General features: G+C 39.9%; 1 protein-coding gene across 7 annotated transcripts in view; it reads right to left on the bottom strand.

The window, feature by feature from the left end:
* The window catches only part of REPS1 (RALBP1 associated Eps domain containing 1), a 65,456-nt gene extending 40,979 nt beyond the window's left edge, over positions 1-24,477 (bottom strand). For 6 of the 7 annotated variants that reach the window (XM_084283700.1, XM_084283705.1, XM_084283702.1 and 3 more), the window contains exons 1-3: positions 24,083-24,477; positions 7,683-7,806; positions 2,856-3,052 (exon numbers count right to left, since the gene is read on the bottom strand). In XM_084283700.1, the coding sequence (XP_084139826.1) occupies positions 2,856-3,052; positions 7,683-7,806; positions 24,083-24,235 (474 nt within the window). In that variant the 5' untranslated portion in view covers positions 24,236-24,477. Of the gene's footprint in view, positions 1-2,855; positions 3,053-4,235; positions 4,392-7,682; positions 7,807-24,082 lie in introns of those variants that run through there. The other variant, XM_084283706.1, reaches the window with a different exon arrangement.
* Between the last annotated feature and the right edge of the window lie 224 nt (positions 24,478-24,701).

Genomic DNA, 24,701 nt, shown 5'->3' with positions numbered 1-24,701 from the left:
CTCAGGTATTTTGTATGAGAACAAATTTGGATCAAGGGCAAAGAAGGATTACAAGGATTACTGTGAAATATTTTGTCAAAAAAAAAAAAAACAAAAACTGAGATTGTGGCATATATATAACGGTCTATAATGTCAGCAAAAGTGTTTTGATCTGCCTACTGTATTATTTGGCAAGAAGAAATTACTCTAGCAGAAAAACCTATTTTCTCCCTGTGTTTTATCTCCATTAGAGTCTGCAGTCAAGATACAGTTAGTAAAGGTTTGATTCATTATTTGTCTTTACTCATACAATCAGTTTTGTAGCTTCCATGAGAGCTGAGCATGAATTCAGTCATCTACTATTCATATTCATTCAGTAACGTTAAAAACCCACAAATTTCTGGCTAGTGCTTCATTTACATAATATCACTATAAATTAAAAATTTCACCACAAAAATGGCTAGCTAAAAAAAAAAAAAAAAAAAAAAGGAATGAATTTGCCTTCTGCTTACTTTAAAAAGAAACCTCATTTTTACAACTGTTTTCAAACACAACCTGATTGCGATTTCCTGACACTCTACTGCCTCTGAATGGAGCTCATTGAGGGGAACTGCGAGAACAATACATTGATGAAGAAATAGTTCTAGCTATCACATTCCAGTATACAATACCTAAAGCGAAATTCTTCTACATATGTAATTTGTAATTATGAAACATTAACCTGTGTGTGACAAGTTTCACCAATACAGAAAATGGCACATGAAAGTAACCAGGGCCAAGGTATCACCAGATTTCACCTGAAATATTCTGGCTGAAATATTTTTATGAAATCCATGTATTTTGAAGTAGCTGACATTGTCAAAGCCAGCAAGCAGTTTAAGAAAAAAAAATCGAAATCCAAAGTCACTAATAGAGTATCTAACAGTTAAATTACAAGCTCTGTAAATGAACTATATAAGCTTAAGACAAAATCTTCCCAAAAGAAAAGTGACCTCTAGAAAAATAATTTACTTCCCAAACTCCAGCTCCTTCCATCTTCATCACCGAAAGAGGTAGCATATAATGGCAAAGAAAGAAGTTTAGACTGAATTAAGAAATCTGAGCAATATCTCCAAGTAAAGACAACTGGATCGGAAATTTCTAGGAAACAAACAGCCTCTCTGGGAACTTGGGTTCCCATCACTTTCTCAGTTGAAGGGCACTCAAATTTTCTGCTCATTTTTAATATGGTATCCCAATCAATAAATATTAAATTGGGACAAGGCTGCTTGAATAGATTCATTGTACAGTCAGAAATCTAAGTATCAGCCACAGAAAATGTAGTTTTACAACTGGGTACAAAATCAGACAATACTTCCCTGATGTTCTGAACCAAGAATACAGCTCAAAACTGCTGGACTCAATGCAGTGTTGTCTGCTACATCTGCTCCAAGACTGTTTCCTGTGCCAGATCTCCCAAAGCACTTGCACACAGACCTTCTTTATCCTGATACTCCCATAAAGATGTGTTTAAGAGAGAGATACCATGCTGTTTACGTTAGCCAAGACAGAAAAATGAAATTTGGATGCTTATACACCTTTGAGTATGTGGTTTCTTTTGACAGAATTTGTAGACTTCAAACACCAGACTTTGTTATTTTAAAGTTACAACTGGTCATATTTCTGTATCAAATTACAGCCATTCACCAAAAACTCAACACCCAATTGGAAGCATTTCAACCAAACCAAACTCCCATCCTCAGATCAAGTGGATCTGTGAATGCTGACTTCTCCATTGGCCTCTCTGGAACTGTATTTCAAACATACCTACCCAAAGTTGGACAAGAAGCTATCTTCAGACCTACTGTAAGACCTCATTTCATTAGACTCCATCTGCAATTCGGAACGAAGTAGCAAGTGAATAATGATTATAGGTGGACTCTGCCAATTTACCTCAGACCACTAAAAAAAAAATGGATCAACCTCAGCTACTTCCAGAGAGATTAATAAACATTTGTTGGTCAGCGAGTTCTTTGACTCACAGCAAGATTAGGAATAATTTCCAAGTTACTTGATTCTCTACTAACCAAGCTCAGGAAAGAGCATGCCATGGCGGAAGAAAACAGGAGAGTCAACACCTATGCACAGACACATACATCCTGGAAAACACAATATTTAACTTAGTATTCTTGCTTTTGTTAAGATTTCCCCATGGAAAGAGAATGTAAACACTATAAATAAAGAATTATGAGGAAGCACAAAGTTGTAAGCCCATACGGTTTTCATTCATTCACGTATTCAGTGGCTTAAAAATGGGAACCAGTGAGCACAAGGAAATCAGTGTCCTCATTACTACAACACAACGAAAAACAGTATGAAAATGTGTCTTATTTCTGGTTCTTATCTTCTCTACTTAATCAAAATCCTGAACAATAAGATATAAGAAAGAAAGCAGTCACTGTGAGATTTTTCTAAATAAAATATTTCAGCTTTAAAGTTATAACAGCATATTGAAGGACTAGACATCCAGTCCTCAATGGCATTCAGTAATGCTGTTGTAAAGATCAGGAAACTGATGTGAACTAGTTGATAAACTAGATACCAATATAATAATTACCACTTCATAGTTGCTATCAAATCTTACACATTTATTTTGCCTTCTGTCTCAATTCTTTATTAATTATCACCAATATTTCAAACATGTTCTAAGACTGCATTAAAAAAAAATACCCGCTACAAGGATTTTAGCGGTGTATGTAGTATATAACACCTTATAACATTTGTTTTTTAAAATAAACAACATTGAAAGCAACAAAGTTTAGAAATGCTATCAGATTGATACCTATGTGGCAAAGTAGCAGTTATGAGTCCTATTTAATCTCTTAAAGTTAATTTACCTGTTGATCAGTTGATGTACGTTGCTGAACAGCATCATGGCTCACGGAGCCTTTTTTGACTTGTATCCTGCCAGGTGGAGGAGGAATCACACCTGAATATGAAGCTGGGTTATCAGCATCCGAAGAATACAAGGCTGTATGTCTTGATTCTTGTTCATTCTTTGACACTACAAATCTGGGAAGAGGGAGGTCCTTTACTGTTTAAAAAAACAGAGCAGGCCATTTACTGTACAGAAGTATGAATCTTGAAAAAAAAAACCACAAAAGCATGCACTTGATTTTGTAGTTACAATTTTGTGTGCCTCTATTTAAACACTGAGGCCACTGCTACAGTCAAGCCAACACCTTCAGGTTGGAAAAACAGCAAATGCCTTTTCTGCATCATGCTTCACAGTTCTTCTACCCACATCCTAGTACTAGACCTCACATAGCTCCCTTAAGTTAACATTTTTGCCCTTCAAATCTGCATTTAATGGAGTGGCAACCAGACAGTCCAGATTTAGCTAATTTTTAAAAATTAGCTAAAACATTAACTAAGATTTTAACTACTGAAGTGTGATTTGCGGTAACTATCTAGACATTATCATTTCTAGCACATATATAACATCAGAACATGTTCATTAAAATGGTTCATCAGCAAAACAGATGCTGAAATACTACAATTTGTTCACCATTATCTTTTAGTGAGCTGCTGTAATTTCTATTTATAGCAGACACTATAATCTAGCCTTATTGCAAGAACTGCAAATAATGACTGAACACATCTGTGTATACCTTTCTACATGAGAAACTAAATTAGTTGTTTTAATGAGATACAACTGGGAACAATATCCAATATCACCTTACTTTATTATGAACATCTATAAAATAGTTTCTACAAAAAATAGAAGGTCCTTAGCTTTATGTATCATAGTTAAGAATCATTTACTTCTCACTGCAAGATTTCTGTCATTTTTCTGAATCCCAGGCAGTTTTCTCACTGGTCTACTGTGAATCAAAATAAACCATAAATTTGCCACACAGCTCACTCATGTATTTGGTGTGTTTGAAAAACAATTTACAAGCATGGGCCAAATTTAATTTCTCCCATTGATTACTGTACATTGATTTTGACATTGAAAATCATTAGTGGTACTATCAGTTATACTAAAATTAACAAAATAGCATATAATTTATTACAAAAACCTTAAACATTAAACTGATTTGTACTTGACTGTCATTTGAATCAACAGCATTCAACAATTAGAGACAACTTTTTGTATCCAGTATTGAAGAAAAATTGTTCCAGTAAGAACAAGTTGTTGATTTAAGCCTCAGTCACCAGGCACAATTCAACATGCTAAATGGTTTTCAACACAAGAAAGGAGCAGGCAACACAACCTCTGCTAAATTTCTGGTCACTCATCAGACAAACGTTATTTCTAATTTCTTCAATTTCAATTTCTAATTTCTTCCTCATCCTTGGACGCCCATTTCCACATCTTCACTGTACTCTGTGTTGCACTGGGAAAGTCATTTCCACCGCTGAAAAGTGAACTAAAACCATCCCACAAAAAAAAAAAAAAAAGTGAAAAAGTCATTGCATAGAACACTACAATGTCTGACACTGGGGGAGTCAAGAGAGCTCTCCTATGAAGAGAGGTTGAGAGAGATGAGGACGTACAGCCTGAAGAAGGCTGTAGGGTGACCTTATTGAAACTTTTCAATACCTAAAGAAAGTTTAAACAAAAAAGATGGAGAACAAATTTTTGCTCGGGCAGATAATGACAGGACAAGGGGGAATGGCTTTTAGCTTAAAGAGGGGAAACAGATCAGAGGAAATTCTTCACTCTCAGGGCAATGAGGCACTGGCATGGGTTGCCCAGAGTGGATGCCCCATCCCTGAAGGTGTTCAAGGCCAGGCTGGATGAGGCCCTGGGTGACCTGATCTAGTGGGTAGCATCCCTGCCCATGGCAGGAGAATGGGAACTAGACGGTCTTTCATGTCATTTCCAACCCAAGCTGTTCTACGATATGAAGTTTGAGTCTACACAACTGATTCTTCCAACATGAGGTTTTGGCATGAGGTACCTAGCTAGCACCATCTCACAAAATAACAGCCAGGGCTTGTAGGGAGCACAAAATACTGTTTAAAGACAAGACTAGATAATGATTTGTTCTTATTGTACTATTAAGTTTTTATATGGGAATTGAAATATAAGACATTTTTATTTCTGTCATTTCCCTGTAACAGCAGAAAAATTCATTTTAACACTATGACATTTGCTATAATTCAGAAATTCCTGAATTATAACTGCAACAGCTGTTATGAATGGAATTATGATCTTGAATTCAAACAAATTATAAAGTTTTCCATACTTTTCATGCCCACATCCTTGTTAACATCATCTTCCACCAAAAGTGGTATTCCATACTTAGAAAGCAAATATTACATTAGAGAGACTGCTCATTAATGTCTCAATTTTTAGCCTCCTGGAAGGAAAATTTTCTGGGATGGCAAAAATAAATGTAGAGGCCTGTAGTATAATTAAAGCCAGTATTTTTAGTAAACAACATTAGTCTAATCATAAAAGTATTTGGTTAACTGAAAATCAACTGGATAAAAATTGCATTGAATGGACTTAGCACCCAAAATTTGACCATAGTTTGTTCTCAGCAACTTGCATAAAAAAAGCTTCCTGCCCACTGAAGAGAAACACAAGGAACCAAACAGCAAAACAAACAAGGAGACAAGGGGAGAGAAAATGTAAAAAGGTGAAAAATATTTAAGTCACAGAATAAAAAACATGCACAGAATACAGAGATATAAAGTAAATGTCCTAAAATAAAAGCCTTAACTAACTTTAAATATTTAAGCTTTGAAGAGAGAATGGGCAGTTTAGTTTGGGACAGCTCTAAAAATTCCTCTTCAAACCCCCTCCAGGAGATGGACAACAGACAAAACCCAGCTGGTCAGGCTGCTGAACCCTAATGCTCAAAGGAAGATAATCCAAGCTCAGAATCATTTTAAGAGTCTTTAGCCTTTTGTATTTTAGCTGCTTAGTATCTGCAACAACATCCCCCAAATTATCCTAGAAGCAGGGACTTCATAGACAGGACTGGAACCACTGCAACCAAGGCAACAGACAACCAAAGCTAAAAACAGGGTAAAAATAAAATGGTCTGTTAATTATACTTTTTCTATTTAGTAGGTTTGGAACTGGTTACAGAAAATTATTCCTAGAAAAAAACATTACTAGTATTTCTAGTATAGCTATAAACCAATGAAAGGTACACCATCATGGAAGTTCCAACTGTTGCTTTTTTTGTAACAGTTTTCATATTTTTGAATTAATTCTGTACCTTCAATTCTTCAAATTCCTTCTGATATCACAGCTAACCTTTTTCATATTAGAAAGTCCAGTTAAGGTATCTAATATTAAAATCAAGCATATGAAAACTCTGAAATAATTACATATAGAGATTATAGACTTGCTTCAATGGGCATTTGATAAACAATGGTGGGATTCTTCATTAAGTCCCAATTCTATGAAGTATTAGGAGCTGAAGGTTCCTTTTCCAACTTGCTGATTCTACGGCATTCTGCTACAATTTTCTGAAGCTGTAGACCACGCAGCACAAAAGCAATGGTAAAAGTTTACACACAGAGGGTGGCTTCTGAGCAGAAAGGAACTTGAATATTAGCAAAGTGTTGCATAAGACTATATGCTTTTCCAAAAAGCTACAAAAAACATAAAAGCAGTATAAACCATTTGTACAACCTAGAATAAACATAATTGGAAAGTATACTTGATGATTCCTTGCTTTTATAGGACTGAGGTATTTGATAAAGCTATCAAGTGGCTTTTAATGTAGTTTCCTTACCTACTCTGCTTAACCTATATTTTTCAGAATGAAAGAAAGCTTAAGAGTTTTTATATTATCAGCATATAAAAATTGTCATAACATGTATTCTACAAACAAAACTTGCCACAGAAGTCACCCTTATACGAAGTCGCACTCCAAAAATATCTGCAAGCGGAGAGTTGTGTCCTTGCTGCAAAAGGCTGCAGTGGCTTACAGTTCAGTACATCATCTTCCTAAATCTCTTTTCATCTCAGACATGGATCCACTTACGGAAGGCTACAGTAGAGCCTCATATCAAAGCTCTCTGTGGTGTTCTGAACCCTCATCCTAAAATGAGCATCTCCTATTTCTAATTAGTTACCCACATCACAGCTGACCTTTGAAAAAACAAGATAACGTGTTTTGGCTGATAAAGATCTTGTACAGCTCAGGTTTTTCAATAGAAAGATCTTAAGCCATTAATCTCTGTATTTGGGCTACACAAGGGAGAAAACTGTCAAGCCAAGTGTAAAGGAATGTGTCACTGGAAAAGGTAAGTGCATTTGCTGCAATCAAGGCTCCATAAGCTCATCACCTACAAAAGTCTGCAAATGGTGCATTCCTCTTTTCCTTCACACATTAGTCCTATTAGTACTTTATTCAGCGGATGCAGCACAAAAGTTGTCACATAGTAATACACAGAATGAAATTGTCCTCAACACCGTAGTCAGTAGTATTTGCCCGCTTGGTCCATGATAGCCCAGCACTTACCTTACTCCTAATGAGTGGTATCTTACTCCTACCGAGTGAGGTATCTCATTTATTGCATAGTAAGAACACACTTCCTCATAGTCTCTCCACAGCTGGTATTAAGTTAGCAACACATATAAAAAGACATACCATAATAATTTACAAGATTACTCTAAGAAACTCTGTGAGACAAGTACAGTAATTCTGCTTAGCATCTGAGTTCCAACCCACCCTCCCCATCCTTTATTTTACCTGTATTCAAGCTTTCCACTCTTAGAGGGAGACCAGACTGGGCCACAGCAACAAGTTTCAAAGCAATATAAAACTGACTTCTTCCAAAATAGCCAAGTCTTGTTGCACCGCAGAGCTCCATAATCTGCAACAAAACACACAGTTACTTCTATAAGGAAACTTAAAATACAAGCTGCTCTACAGAAGCAATTTCATACGTTTCAAAGCAGCCTCCCTTGCATTAAATGCTCATAACTTTCTATATACAACCTTTCAGTAACAACTTCACATGGAATCCCTAAATAGTAGGTGGCAAGACTTAAAGAGAATCGTATTCTTCACAACCAGAAGTTGCAAGTCTAAATCTTATGTTTTTCCCAATTATCTAACTTTTTTTTTCATCTAGGCTCTCAGAGATGATATGAGAATAAAAGACACTACTGGGGTCTTTTTTTTTTTTTTTTTAAATTAGACTAGAAAGCTCATAAACATCCTACTTCACTACTAGCTATTCTATCAGCAGCTATACTGTCTTTGGTTCTTAACTATTACAGAAAAGAAAAGTCTGCTTTTAGGGGTATTAGTATTATACTGATTGCCAGATGTAATCCAGAAACATGACATGAAGGTTTTCAAGTTCAATTCTCAAAATTGAACAGGATGTTACTAATAAAATTAGAGAAATGGTCCTGCCCCTTATTTCTCCCTGATTTCTGCCTGAAGAATTTCCATGAAGATGGTAGGATTTATAAAAAGGAAAAATTTGAAGACAGTTGTAAATGGTGTCTTCCAGCCTATTCTGATACAGGTTTGCTACAGCTCAACTTCCAACTTGTAAAATAAACCTGTAAAGCATTCACAGCACAAGAAAAGTATGCACGCATTTATATATATATACACGTATAAAATCACTTCAGGACTGAAGAAGGCAGATCTTTACATTCTCTAAACAATGACAGAGATGCTCTGTTTCATTTAAGAAATACAGCACAGAAGTCGTGTTATCTTATGCCCCTTTCTTCCCTGATGTGCTATATCAAAGTGATTTTGTATCTTTCTGTTATGAATTTAGAGAAATTTTGGTCCCTTTAAACTGTCACATTCAAACACACTGCTTGCTTCCATCCCCCACCCCCCCCCACCCACACACGCACTTTGGGAGTCTGCAAACCTGGTAGGGATACATTCCTGCTTTGGTAAGGTCACCGGCAAGACATTAAACATGACATGCCCCAAGTCAGACTGAATTCAACAATCCACTTTTTCTTTTAACGCACCCAGCAGTCTCATTTAGACTGTAATATTCCAAATGACACATAGCAATGCTGTTAGACACCATGGTGAAAGCCTTGCTGAAGTCAAGGTAGACAACATCGCTGCTCTTCTCCTCTTACACAGCTCTTGTCTTTCCATCACAGCAATCTGTTTGACAAGTTCCCTTGCAAATTCATGCTTGCTAACCCTAGTCACTACTTTTGCCATCATATGCCAAGAAATGGCTTCCAGGTGGACATGCTCCATGATTTTCTCATAGACTGAAGAGTGCCTGACCAACATGCAGTTCCTTACTGAAGGCGGCTACATGTCCTTCCCCAGTCACCAAGATCCCTGGTCTTCATGATCCAAAAATAAGAAAGAATGCTTACAATGATGTTAGCTAGCTCTCACAACACACTCAGAAGCACCCATCTGATCCCATGAACTTGGTATTTCTCAAGAAGCCCAATTGTTTCACAATACTACTAGTACATCTCCTTCAAACCCCTCTCCAGGCTCAAAGGCCTGTGAAACCTTGTCTATGAAGATACATGCAGAGAAGGTACCCAAATTTCAGCCTCATCTACATCCACTAGTCACAAATTCCCCTCCTCACCCTTCACATCAGAGCTCAGTCATAAGCTTCCAGTTTAGCAAATCTAGTCTTGATATATCTTCTTAGTCTCCTAACTACTAGGATAAACATTTATTGGACTAAGAGAAAGCTGTCCTGACAGATTTCCCAGTTCTCATGAGAAGCAGTCCTGAAGGACAGAGAAGTTCACAGAGAAGTTCACAGTTACTGGTTGCAGGCAAGTTACAACTGAGAAACAGGCAGCTTTGATTTCACATAGCGACTGAACCACAAGGCCCAAAGGAGTTAGTCTGTATGCTGTAGAATTGTTAAAACAGGAGAGAGACTTTGGTAACTACTATCAAACACATGGCTTTATTAACTAAAGCTGGGCTAGATATAGCCCAACGCAAGCTCCTTAGGTATTTCCTTACCATGTACCGGGATTATCGGACCTCATGAAAATAAGCTGTTGTGAAACCTGTCACAGGAAGGAGTGGGAAGCTGACAAAGACTTAGTCCCAAAGCACTCCCAGGAGGATCAACAGGTCTACAGCTGTGCATAGTGCTCATAAATCCTGCTGTACAGAAGCTAGCTGCAATAATTCACTTGCATATGTCTGCATTACACTTCCTATGTTGTCCTACAGCATCTGTGTTAATTGGATTTCCCCAATATACTATTTATGCAGCATAGTATCTGGACAGATGTCAATGGATTTCTTTAATGTTCATTAACTAAAGAGTTCAATAATTCTGAATACAGTACATTAGTATCAGTACACTAGTTGGACTGCAAGGACTGCCATAAGGAAACAAGTGACAGTAAACTGTCAGGTGAAAACTCAAAAACTTTGAGGCATCAACATCTGAAATAAATTGTCCATACCCAGCCTAAGGACAAAATAATAACATTAAGTTTAAATAATTGGCAGAATTAAAGCAGTGGAGACTCAACAAGACTCAGCTAGAACAAACAAAATCAGTACAAGAGCTATTTTGCTTTTAAAATAACCATCATATCCTGGGAAACTGCTGAGTATCCATGTACTTGACAATAATTAAAGAAAAAAACTTGTGGATCCAGTGATCTAGCATGAACAGATAAATAAGCAAGCAGACTGGAAAAGCTTTTTATGAAAGGAAGCAGTGACATAGTTATTTGAAGCCTATGCAATCATCAGACAGCAATGGCTTCTGGCAATTTCAAAATCAGTGCCAGACTAGAAGTTGTCTTTTTTGGAGCTAGTCAATACCGCCAGGTTGAAAAAAACTTTAGTTGAAGACTAGATTAATAATTAAGCTACAATGGCAGGCAAGTATGAGAGGGGAAATACAAGCATGGATTCAGAAAGTGGAGAAAAGTTAAAAAAAAAAAAAAAAAGCCATTTAAGTATCATGAGAATGAAAAAGCAAAGGATACAGAAAAAAATTCCTGTACACTGCTGAACAAGGAGCTGTCAAATCCACCCAGGCGGATAAAGGAGTCCTCCAGTTCAAACAGACTCTAACCCAGACACGTGATTGACGGTTGAGCAAAATCACTAAACGCAAAGACCTAGTGGAGCCCCTCAGCTGACTGACAGCATGCTTGAACATACCCAAAACAGCCTACCTATAATCTCCTTGAAGGAGGATTTAAACACTCAACAGGCAAGGCAGTAAGCTAAACTGACAGGACCAAAAAAAATAAAAATAAAATCAAGGCATTGCTTCTGTGAGATTTGTTTTATGTTTAGGACTTTCATCTTCTTAGGACTATTGAGGATAAGGAATAAATTCCTTAAACTCTTTGAGGAATGCAGAGCCATCTTCAAGACACAACGCTCTACTGCTGTTTTCACCTCCTTAGATATGAGGATCCTGACATTACAGCACTGCAATTAACGAAGTTCATGCCAACAGCTCTGTGAAGCTCTGGACTAGCTTGAAACTGTTGATACAAGAATCAGTGCAGCAGCTGTCAATTAGGAAGTTGCACACAGTGCATTTGCATACTGCAAAGAGTTAACAGTAGCATTAACAATATTAGGAGCTGGCACAGATCAGACATTTATAGGAAGCAGTATGTTGACAAAGGACACCTCTTTGAGCACATACTTTCTAGAACTCTCACTGGTTTCAAATAAGGGGTCCTTGGACTTGGAAACCAGAATCACAGAACCGCAGGGGAATTTTTGTGAACTGAAAGAAATGAAAGGTTAAGAACTGTTTTAGAAATCCAGGTGACGTGGATTTCTAACTAACATCTATCAGATGTGTCAAAACGTACTTCTCAGACCTCAGAAAACCTCTCTGGGAAACTTTTCCAGATTATCACAGTCCCCTGCCCCCAGGCTCTTTTACAAGGCAAATCAAGCCCACAATCTGTAAACATTATTTATACAAAAGTACAACAGTTTTTAACTTCTTCAATGGTAAGGCAATAAAGGAAATAAGATGCATGCCACCTACATAGTAAAGATAAAAATCTTTCATCTGCTTGGAGTTACTAAAGAACTAACCAATCCATAAAAAAGGGCTGTAAGAGGCAAGACTGAGGCACTTTTCAAGGCTGACAGTGACAACACACATGGTGGATGGCAAGAGGAGGGAGTGAACAAAATCACCGGTGGACCTTCTGTAACATGTCAACCTAACTAGGATGGTAACACAAGTCTGATACCTAGTAAAAGCATATAGACACAAAGTTATTTTTATTTTATAGATAGGTATATACAAATCACATACAGATATTAAGAAAGAAGCAGAACTGGGATTCAGAATAAACATTTTGGTCCCAATTTTATAAACAGATTCTTAATTTGAGGTATTCTACTAGTCCTGCTGTGACTGCATTTTCTTATTGGTATAAACCTGTGTTTGTTTTATAATTCATATACACAAAGAAAGAATGTACATTACGACAGAACAGTTGAAGGTGGAAAGGATCTCTGCAGATAATCCAGTCCAACCACCCTGGCTCAAAGCAGGCTCAGCTACTGCAGGTTGCTTGGGACCACGTCCAGTTGTGTTTCGAGTATATCCAAGGAGGGAGACCCTACTGCCTCTCTGAGCAACCTCTGCTACTGCTCCGTCAACCTTAGAGGAAGAAAGTCTTCTTTTAGGTTTAAATGAAACAATTACCAGGAATTACTTCCTATAAGCTAGGCACCAGAAGTGCAAAACAAGTTTCCTTGTAAGTTTGTATCAGATATTGTAAAAATTAAAGTTAAACCAGACCACATGAGCACACAAGTGCATCATTACTCAGTACGTGATATTCCAGTTTTGCTACACATACTGACCATAAATTTTTAATTGAAAAACAAGCAATACATTTAAAACAAGCTAAGGGTCTACACTTCAGACAAAAAAATAAAAAACAGAATAACCTGTATGCTGTTTTTAAGTAATTTAATAAAAAAAATAATATATGATTACAGAATGATTTTGATTCATAGTTTAAAATAAAAAAACGTGTCAATAATGTTATTTCTGTCTCCCATATGCAGTCATTCTCTGATGAGAATCCTTTGATGTCTCCAATGACAAGAAGAGCTTTGCTCTCTGCAGACAAACATTAAACAGAAAATGAAATGATACTGTTCAAATTAAAAGTATTACACTACAGCCTCCTACTGGGTACTAGGATATGCTGTCATATAAAAGTGCTCTTCTGAAGTCACATAACCCACTCAACTCAGCTACAACAAAAATTAACCATAACTTGACAGTGTAATGTAACTTGGTATAAGGGAACTTGAAAAAACATTTTAGTAACTTACATTGTAATCAGTGATCATTACTGTGTACAGAAAGACCTAAGACCACCTACTTCCTGTGTTTTTTTCTGAATTGAATAACTGTTTCCTGACATTTGTTACCTTCTAATCTTGTTGTTCTACAGCCATCTTCAACACATCAATTTCTGTGACTTCATTTTACCGGATCTACTTCACTAACTGCAGACCACTGTCTTTCAGCCTGACAGCTCTCCAACTAGTCTCTCTCACCTACCATCAGCTAGACAAAACAATATTGGTTAGTTATTAATCAAGAATTTTGGAATTTCCTTCAGAAAAATCTCACTTGACAACAGGCAGCTTCCCAGATGCAAGACTTGTTTACAACACCGTGTAGTAAGAACAAGACAGAACTGACAAGAGATCCTCCTTCCGATGGGTTATTTTTAACCAAGTTGAGTCTCTGACCCAGTTCCCTGCAGGGCTCCACAAACCTTGGCACACAGGAAGAAAAAAATGGAGACAGGACAAACAAACTGCCACTAAGGGAAACAGCCCTAGTATTGCTCAGGATTCTACGCTTCACCACTGCAGTATGCAGTATCTGGCATATTTAAACAGACTTAAACCTACCTGAAGATCACTGCAAAGATCATTGCTGTATTTAATTCAGTAACTGTGAAGTAGAAAACATTCGTGTGCTGGACAGCAAGTATAATATTACCTAGATCTAATACATACAGTTGTCTTACTAGGTACTTTCATATAGCAGTAAATACACTCAGCTGATACTAAGAATTCCCACCTGCGGGGTATATTTGGGACAGTGATGCACTTTGTTGCACAAGGAATAGTAAGGTCTTCCTTTCAGGTCCTACTGACCATTTCAAGACGGATCTTGGTCAAAGCCACAAATCTGGCTTCAGAACACAGGCCTTTGAAGAAACAGAACCAACAGCACTGGAGTACTTCCAAGAAGATGCACACTCTGGCCATGAACTATTTTGTTTCCTATTGTCTCTATATATGGAGACATATACTTACCTGTCCTTGATTTTCATGTACTGCATGTAGCCGCGGTGCAAGCAGACTACTAGAATATTGTCAGGGAATATATTCTGCAACAAATAGCAATATGAAAAACCTACTCATTAGCTCTGAGAATCAGTTCTCTATGGATAAAGCTAAACTTTCCCATTCCACAGGTCATTTCAGGTTCAAACATACACGCGATTCACAAGTTTCAGAATTAATCACTTCAGAAATAAAGAATGTAATTGGCTTTTAAAAAAAATGAGCCAGCATTTTAACACTGAGGAATGATTCTGCCCCAGTATTTGGGAATTTGTTTTACAAGGGTGTTGACTCCCTGAATAAGGGTTGACAGAGTTGTAGTCATGCTTATGCTCCGTTAATAGAAAAGCAGCAGACAAAAAGCACTGATCCTCTGAAATTCTGCTATGACATACACATGAAATACATCTATTTTTTAAGAAGTAAATGCATTGAACACTTCAATTAAAAATTAATTCAGTGTTTTCACATACTGTACGAATTTTTGAACCATTCGTATTTTAGATTCTTCATTTCTAAATCAGTATTTTTTCACACCTCTTTATTATTTATCATTGTTTCACGCTGATGGGTAAGCTCATCACCACCACAGTTCTCTCACTCCCCCTTCTCAAATGGAGGGGAGAAAATATGATAAAGGTCACAGATTGAGGTAAGAACAGGGGGATCACTCACCAATTACCATCAAAAGCAAAACTGACTTAGCATAGGGAGATACTGAGATCTATTGCCTACTGATAACAGGCTAGACCAGCAAGAATTAAAAGCAAACTAAATACAACTCCCCATCCACCCCCTTCAACCTCCTCCCCTAAGCAGTGCAGGGGAATGGTGGTTGCAGTCAGTCCCTAACACTTTGTCTTTGCTGCTCCTTCATCCTCAAGCTCTTCCCCTGCTCCAGCTAGGGTCCCTCCCATGGGATGCCATCCTTTCTGAACCAAGCTTCCCAGAGGCTGCAGCTCAAGAACTGCTCCAATACGGGTCCACACCATGGGGTCCATCCCTTAAGCACAGACTGCTCCAGCACAGATTCCCCATGGGCAGCAACTCCAGCCAGATCTCCAGCCCCACCAGGGGCTCCTCCACAGGCTACAGCGTGGAGATCTGCTCCATGTGGACCCATGGGCTGCAGGGAATCAGCCTGCTCCACCAGGGGCCTCTCCACAGGCTGCAGGGGAACTGCTGCTGCCTGCCTGGAGCATGCATATTTGAACTACACAAGTTCAAAATGGTGATTTGGAGGGGCCCTCCCTCCAAAGACTACTCATCTAGAGCCAGAGGGCTAACTCTTTAACAAATTATTGCCAAGTATCGTCAAAAATAGGACAAAAAGAAGCATATCCTTCCTGACATGCTTAATAGGATCAACGGAAAATCCAGATAGACAGATGAACTTAGAAAGCAACTCCTGTCCTCCCAAGCAAAGGAGTACAAAGCCATAGCTGGAAGAACTGAAGGCAGAGTTGCTCTCTGCTTGCCCCAAGATGTTCTCTACCGCTGTTCTGGTAGAGCAGGTGCTCATGTGAAAAAGGTACCTATGACCAGTAACAATAATAAAGCAGCAAGGAGAATTCAGAATAAAAAATAATGAAGCAGCAAAACACAGTCCAGAAAAGCCACTTTCAATTCTTGACACAAAATGAGAGTTTCTTTTAAAAGGAGATATGCCACATACGTGTCTCTTCCTATGCAATTTTACATCACTGCTTAACCTAAATAGCTCTTTCCTCAGTCACACCACTGTTGTGTGGCTCCTTCTCTGCTCTCAGTTGCACAATTCCCCCTTCCTGAGCGCTAGATGATTCTCATATCTGATTGCAGTGTGATTACTCAGTAAGCCTGCAAAAAGTGACAGTTATCTGTTGTTTTATTAAACTGAATCCGTTTAGTTTACAGCCAATAAACACTTCAGCAGCTACAAGACACATGGGAGCGTGTGGTTGGCAGCAATGATTTGTTCATTTGCCTTTAAACTTCTTGCAAGGCTGCAGCTTTAAGAAAGCTGTGTGCTTTGCAGTTAAGAGGTGCAGAAAAGGTAGAAATGAGGCAACTGAACAGAACATCACTGCAAAATCCACAAAGTACTATATGCCTCGCCCAAATAAACCACCTATAGATACCAAAAATATATTTACACACCAGGTTACAAAGAATTCTCCTCCTTTCTCCTGGTGGTGCCATGAAGAATTCGAGCAATGGGAGAGGAGGAAACACACACTTCAGCACCAACTCGCAATGCCTGAGCCAGTTTGTGACAATTTGAGACACCCAGGATGACTCCATCATACTCAACTGATTGTATTTTCAAGAACAAATGGTAACAGCCAAAGCATCAATACAAACCCTGAGAAAGCAGCCAACTTCAGCAGGTAATGAAGAAGTTTTGTATTTTACAGCAATATATTTAGCATTTCAAAGTATTACTACAATAATAAATCTTGCAAGTTTCTTCATGGGAGGTCACATGGATGTTCTAACTGCAGATGATCCTGCCATGCAACTGCAAAATTTCTTCTAAATTGCTAAATGCTGAACAGAACAGCATGCATTTGATTTTGATTCCTTTCAGACCTCATATGCGGTTGATACATTCCACTGGTTGATATTCCTTGTTAGTTATTTCCTTACTTTTTAGATTTTAGTATTTTCATCAGAAGTCATTTTTCATCACTCCATCAGAATAAACATGAAACAGAAAAGCCTCAAAGATTGAACACAACCCACTGGCTTTTCACTAATGTAAAGTGAAAATTAAGACATTCTCCATCCCAGAATTAGTGGTGACACTGTGGCCTGGCCAAACAGGACTGCTCAGATCAGTCTCGTTATACCTGAGCACTTCTACAAGTTCATGTGAAGCTACTGTGCCCACTACATCGTGCTGCTCTCCCACCTAAATCTATTTTCCTCAGAGTATTAACCTGACCAGGCAGTACTGATCAGTTTCTTAGCTTTGCACGGCTTGCCTTCTCCTCAAAAAGTCTACAAGCCTTAACGTCTACCAAAGTTGAAACAAAACGTAATTAAAATTCTAAGAACTGCACATTTATAGGGCTCTATTTGAGGCTTAGAGCTACTAACACACACTGTTCTTAAATGACTTAAGACATTTTGTTTCTGAAAAACAAGTGGCATACGTCACTGCTGTAAGAACAGATTTTTCTCCACAGTCATGCCTAATTTTCTGAAGCAGCAGTAAGTCAGCACCAAATGCTAGACTTTGTACAGCCCTGTGCTGGTCACTCTCTTCTGGGGTTACTGAAGTTGAAAGAGACACATTTGAAGCAGAGCCTTCTAGCTGCTCTGATAATATACTCCGAGAGCATTTTAGATCTCCTAAGTTAATCATTCCAGCAATTCAGGTCAGACAGTTTTGTGTTTTTTTTTTTTCCCCAAGTCCTTTAACCTATCAAAACACTGTTTCTATACTCAGACAGGCACGTCTAAGCTTTAATGTACTTTTTGTATAACAAGTGCAAGGGATAATCTAACTCTTTGGACACCAACCCCAGCTGGAAAAACACACAGGTCACAAACACAAGAACCAGCTCCCTTAGTGCCTGACTGAAAGAAATACACTGCTGCCTTAATAATATCCCAATATCCCTGTGGTCTAAAAATAAATAAATAAATAAATAAATAAATAAATAAATAAATAAATAAAGTAAGAGAACAAGTGGGAAATACATCTTCCTGCTAACCATTACTGTGTTGCATTACACCACACGTGGAAAACGTTCAAAACTTTAATACTAAAGAATCATCTTTACAGGAAAAACAAGTACAAAACTTGTCAACTTGATAACTTGATTCTAAGACAGACGCATTTGTCACAAAAGGCTCTGATATTTGAATCATAGAACCGTTTGGATTGGAAGGGACCTTAAAGATCACCTATTTCCTGATTCTTAATGGGTATTAATCATCCCTGCTGTGCTCTGATGACAAATTTTAAAAAAACCTGTCTACAAATAAAGCTGAGCTGTGACACTCCAAATTAGCTGAATGCTGTGCTGGCACACAGAATTATGAAGGGATTATTTACAACAGAAGTGACTATACATTATGAATTCCAGTCAATTTCAAAAGCTTAAGAACAATCACACTGAGAAAGCAGCTGAAAACAAATGCAAGTCTAATAGAGCTTATCTACAGTACTGAAGTTTTGCCATCAACTTCCTGCCTTTGGTTTGAAAAACAGTAATTATTCTCTGACTAAATGCTAAGTGAGATATGAGACTACTCAAACTAATTAACTGCAAAGAGAAACTGATTTGCAGCCCAGTACAGTTTCTATGAAGGTAACAGCATTCGCATAAAACATTTTTACCAGAAATCTACCAAAAATTCTAAGCACAATGCACAGGATACAAATCTAGGCATCGCTTCTGGCACTAGCAAAAAGTAGATTGCTTAAATACCTCATCTTTACAGAGAAAGAAATCTAACTTACTGCTCAGCTGAAAGAAAAATACTCCACCACAACAGCATTTTAGGAAAAAAAATATGTAATTCACATCCTGAACGTTCTTAGCTGTACATCCAGGCACTGCTTCTATTTACAACATTTCTAACAATTCATTTCCTAAATGAGAACCGGGATACAAAGCACATATAAACATCCCTTAAATAAATATGATATAGATTATTTACTTAGATACATATTATAACTATAAAGGGCTACAGATGCAACAGTTTTACTTGCTCAGGCTAACAAAAAATAGTAGTTTTCTTGTTCATGCTTAATATAGTCATATATTTCTACATCAGAAGAATGCTTTAATAATCAGCTCTTACAAATATGCCCCAGAAGAAATCCAATTTTGTTTTAAAATGTAGAAAACCTGTGAGCTTTAAAGTAAAAAATACGTAATGTATCAGCTGGATGCAATTAAGTGATCCTTTTTTTAAAATAAGGCTTGTTTGCAGTTTATGCAAAGATCATTATTAGGAGGAGAAAGGTTTTTACACAGCATGCATTTTTGAGAAGATCTGAAAGTACTACACATTTTTAAATATATTCCAAATCCAAACTGAAGGTACAGATTTGCAATGCACAAGAAATTCTAACTTCTTATCTAACTTCTTACCCCACCAGCTCTGAAAATATCATAATTCTGATGAATTTGCTGAATTTAAGTACAGGTAAACCTATACATGCCCTGGTTCAGCTTCCAGTTGCAGTTGGCATTTAGTAAATTCTACTAATTCGATAAACAGGTAGTCTTTGTGTAGAGAAGTTCACTGAAACGTTAATTGCAACAATAAAATCACCCTGAACAAAGTTTTATTTTCTTAGATCACTTTTCTCTTTAAAACCCAGCATCTAACAAAGTAGTCAACATTTTCAAACCAAGACCCTGCCATTTCATTTTGCCACGTTCTGCCTCTGGACTGTAATCCCAACTGTAACTGCACCCCGTGCCAACAGGTGAGCTCTGGCACCTTCGGAAACTGCCATTCCGTGCTCTCCACGTTTGCTAACAGCTATCAGCCCAAGAACAACAGACAGCATATGCTTGCATCTTAGTGGTTTTTCTGCACAACCCAGAAACTGTAGCTGATGAATTAGGCTTTACACTCAGATTATGGACCTTACAGTGAAGCAGCTGCATCCCAGGTATGCACTTTCTTACAATTTTCCATGTGAAGGCGGAAAACTGTGACAAAGGGTAGAGATAGGCAAGCAGTGGCAGTAATTTCTTTACAATGACACAGGAATGATCAGAACTAATCTGTCTGTAAAGACTCCTTAGAAACATGCCTGAAATTACAGATTGGCAAACAAGCCAAAAATAGGCTTTATATTAGGTTTTTAATGAGTTAGAGCAACCACAGTTGTAATTGGAAAAAATAGCGTAACTGTGTAATTAATTCACCTGTCATTCAAACACTTTGTAACACAAAATTAGAAGTTGGGTAACTACTGTATACAACACCAACACTGAAGATTACAGTTCACTAGATTTAGAGGAAGTACATGCATTAAACATCTGTTGTTTAATGATAATGCTGTAATTTTCAAGTGAGATGCTTTGACTCGCCTATTTCAGATGAGTACTATATGCACAACAGATCGTATTCTTGTCCTGTGAAGGTTCTGTAATTCATAATCAAAGAGCGAAAGTTCAAACAAACGGGACAGCTGCCATATTAATCCCACACACAAGTAATGAACTTCTCTTTTTTCCCCTTTTGTCTGATGATAGATTTTTACAAGCAACTTCACTGCCAGCACAGAGGAACCAGGAACAGACTTGAACAGCATACCTACATTAGCATTTTAGGTCAGATGCGAGGAGTACTTTTGAAGCAAATCTTCTGATCACCCCCACTGCTCTGGTTCACGCTCCGGAACCACCTCAGAACAGGCAACTGGATTTCTTTTGTGTGAAGCTAACCTAGAAGGCGCACTCGAGGAACGCACCTAATGAATTCCTGCTACCACTCACTCTGAGACACCATGCCAGAACTTTGTCAAAGCGAAGCTTGTGAAATGCATATACAGTGTCAGGTCCTCAGCATCTCTTGTATTGTGCTGTATTACTTGCTAACATAAACACCAATGCACAGGCAACTGAGCCATCAATCAGGCAGCTGACACAAGCGAAAAAGCAACAAAACTTCTGGCTAAACAAGCCCCCTGAACCAGCTCACTGTATGTTCAAAAGAATAAGGTAGTTCCAACTTCTGGTGGTTTAAGCTACTGTGAAACTCGTGCTAAGTCAGAACTGAAATACCCAGCAACTATAAATGAGGAAGGCTCCCCTCTTTTCCTTTGTCAGCGAACAGTTTTCCTGCCTCTTTCTTTGTGCCAGCGCTAACATCCGTTCAACTTCAGTGTTAGGTGATACAGAGATTAAATAAAAGCAACAAAAACTGTGATTTTCTGCCTGCGTAGCCCCTGGAATCAATGTAGTAGAACAACATTGGATGGCCATTGGTGTCTGTACAAGGGGAAGAAGCAGCAGGAGCACGTGGCCGGGGGAACACTGAACCACCTCCTTCGGTGGCAGCTCACCACAGGACTGGAGTAACTGCAGTGTGGAACCGTGCCCTGAGAGCAATTTAAAAAACTCCTAACTGTTGTGAAGTAGCCCAACTTGTTATCTCAACACACATAATTTTATCCACCATTTTATGCAGATCTTCTACCTGAATGCTCATTTCAAGGATGTGCACAAGAAGGCAGAAATACAGGTTAATGAGATGTCCTCACATGAGCAGTTGAGGTTGTAAGGCTGTGTGTGGTATTTACGCTGCGGTAGCAATAAGGCTGTCCTTTCACAGATGCATACTATGTGGCAGGCACCGCTCTTCACTCCAGATTTTTGTTGCTTTGTGAGCATATGATTTATATGCACCGATCGTAACTGCTTCAGCCTTCTGCATGTTCATTTATTCCCATCTAATAGGTAGTTGGTAGTATCCCTTGGAGCCAGAAATGAGAATGATTAAGAACAATTATTATAAGATCACATACTGAGTTTTCCTTTTGCAAGACAGAAGTCTCAAACACAGCTTCTTGCAGGACAGGTTGCATGTGCCAACAGCCCCCAAACAGACTTGGGAACAAAAGTTACTAAAAATGCAGCTAAATCACACATGCTCATTTTCAATAGGATTAACACTGGATTATTCAAAAGGTACCTACAGACCTATAGTACTGAAGAGGAAAAAAAAACTCCTGTAGTTCCTCAAGACTACCTGGCGCCTGCAAGTTTGAAGAGCAGCAATTTTGCACTCTTCTGTATACCTACAACGTACTTAGCATTTCACTTGACTAGTACTCCACTTGCATTCCAGGATTATGTAAGAACTGGGTACCTGAATCAAGTTCCTTTCCCTCACAAACACCGGGTGCTTCAAACAAACAGGTAAGAACCCAGTACAGTGTAAAGTAAAATTCCACCTTCATCATGGGGTTTCGTTACCTCTTAAACTCGTATCATCCTGAGTTTTAGTTGCACATTCACAGCTTCTGAAGGAACAAATACAATTTCCCTCAGAAGAACACTCACCAATGTCTTCGTGCCTGCATCAAGTAGAGGTACAGCCATATTTCAGTGAGTACAAAGAAAAGCTAGGCAACCATACTCTCTCCCTCAAATTTAAAGCACTTCACAGGTGACCAATAGCAATTGCACAAGACATTTTAAATGGGTCAAACTGCTAAGGGCATTTTGACTTTCTTTGTATTATTTACAGTTTCATTCCTCATGCAATCTAACATCTTGTTTGCTGTTTTAATGGCAAAGTTTTCCTTGAGATCACCACAGAGATAAGCCAGGTCTGCTTCTTAAATTCACTTATTTAGAGCCCATGGAACGATGCCTGAGTAGCTTCTCTTTCCTTCAGATGCACTCCACTTGGCAAGAAAATATTTCACCTCCTTTGTGACAGATAAGGATATAATCTCTGGCCACTTCCATTCAAAATTCAAAGTGTCTCCAAGATCTTGCTCTAGATCTCTGCGTAAGAATCTCCAGCACTAGCCTGGATCACAGTGTAGAAAAAGTAGGCAAGTTTTATGGAAAAAGAGATTTTAAATACAACAAACAGGTAAACATTCCCTTTCTCAGGATGATTCTTCTGTAACGTGTTGGCCACACACAAAAAGGCGCAGTGGGTGGCCCCTGAGAAACCTCATTCCTAATACTGAACGTGCAGACTCTCTAACCATAAAGTCCAGTCTAACAAGTCATCAAATAAAAGACTACTAGTTTTACCAGTAAGAAGCATTTCTTATTCACCCCACTACTGCTACTTCATTTAAAAACACAACTGCTGACAACTATCATCTTTCATACTGAGGTGGAGTACATGATTCAGGGCACCTTACATTCCTTTCAACTAAACAAGTCACTTTTATGGGCCCAAAAGAGATCAGTAATCCTTGTTAGGGGCAAGTTTTCTCCTGAAATCTGGTACTGAACTGCTGAAGGCTGAAACTTGTGTGCTGTATTTCTGGCTACAGTAACTTTAGTGTTCTGTTAAAAGGCCAGCTTATCTCACTGGGAAGAGGAAGACACTCTTCTGCATGGAAGACAGAATGGACTGCGGGTAAAGCTATATCCAAAAGAAGTTTTTAGGGTGGCTCGAAATAACACATGAATTACAAAGTAGTGAACACAGGGTACTCCAGAAGCTGTAAAAGCTGTATTGCAAGGAGGTATTGGTATGAATGGTTCACCGGGGATACTATCCTCAAGTGATTACGAGAGGCACACCAGAGCAGACTTTCCTATGCCGGTAGCTCTGTGCTACTACTACCACCTTTAGATGTTACTTGGCCAAGGAAATAGCGTTACAGGTCTGTGTGTACGTACCGTAAGCGCAGACTTACGTCACTATTAACACTCCGGTTTTCACTGTTGGAAGCATTTTGATAACCACAGCTAATACCTGCTGGGCACAGGCGCTGCTCCACAACCCAGCTGTTCTGCCCCCTCACTCCTCACCGGCGGGCTGCGGGCCCAGCCTCCCCCACACCCCCCAGACCCTTTTGGGGGCCAAACCAGCAGGCCCAGCGCCCCCAGCAGCTGCCTGACCCCACCGCCGGGCCCTCCCTCACCCCGGGGCCTACTGCGAGGGCTGCGCCGTCCCCTCCCCTCCCCTCCCCTCCCGGCTGGCCCCGGACAATGGCTCCGCGCCCCCCGGCCCGAGACCGGCGGAGGGAAGGGAAGGGAAGGGAAGGGAAGGGAAGGGAGTGGCCGGGACCGTCCACCCGCGGGCAGCAGCGTCGGGGCGGTGCCGGGCTCCGTCGCCCGGCGCGGGGCCGCCAGGTCTACCTGCATCACCACGTCGTTGGGCAGCTGCGCGGCGCGGAAGAGCTCGAGGACGCGGCCGTTGGACGCCACCTTCTTGGTGCTCTCGGTGTCGCAGTACGCGAACAGGTCGCAGTAGTAGCGCTGCTCCGCCTCGCTCAGCGTCAGGCCCTCCATCTTACCCACCGGCTCCGCGCACCGCCGCCGCCGCCGCCTCCCCGCATCCACCGGCTGGCGGCGACAGGGGCGGGCGGGCGGAGGGGGGGGCACCGGAGAGCGCGCAGGGGGCCGCTGGGCTCGGCTCGGCTCGGCCCTGCCCGGCCGGGCCCTGCCCCTCCCTCAGCGCCCGCGGCCGCCGCGCGCCCCCCGCCAACCGCCGCCGCGCGCGAGCAGCCGCCCGCACCGTGCCCCCGCCAACCGCCCCCCGTCCCGCCCACGCGGCGGCGCGCCTGCGCGCACCCCCGCCCCGCGCCTGCGCCCGGCCGGAGGGGCGGGGCTGCGGGGGTGTGGGCGGGGCTTAGAGGCACCGCCCCGCTTCCCCCAGGCCCGGATGGGCCGGGCCCGGCGCCGCAGCGCCCCCCGGCGGGCGGGAGGCGAGAGGCGGGCGGGGAGGGGAAGGGGAGGGGAGGGAAAGGGAGGGGAG

Source organism: Netta rufina, assembly GCF_964035555.1.
Source record: "Netta rufina genome assembly, chromosome: 3".
In the NCBI taxonomy this organism is placed as follows: Eukaryota; Metazoa; Chordata; class Aves; order Anseriformes; family Anatidae; genus Netta; species Netta rufina.
The sequence above is the reverse complement of the archived record's forward strand: the minus strand, read 5'-3'. Positions and strand labels throughout refer to the sequence as shown.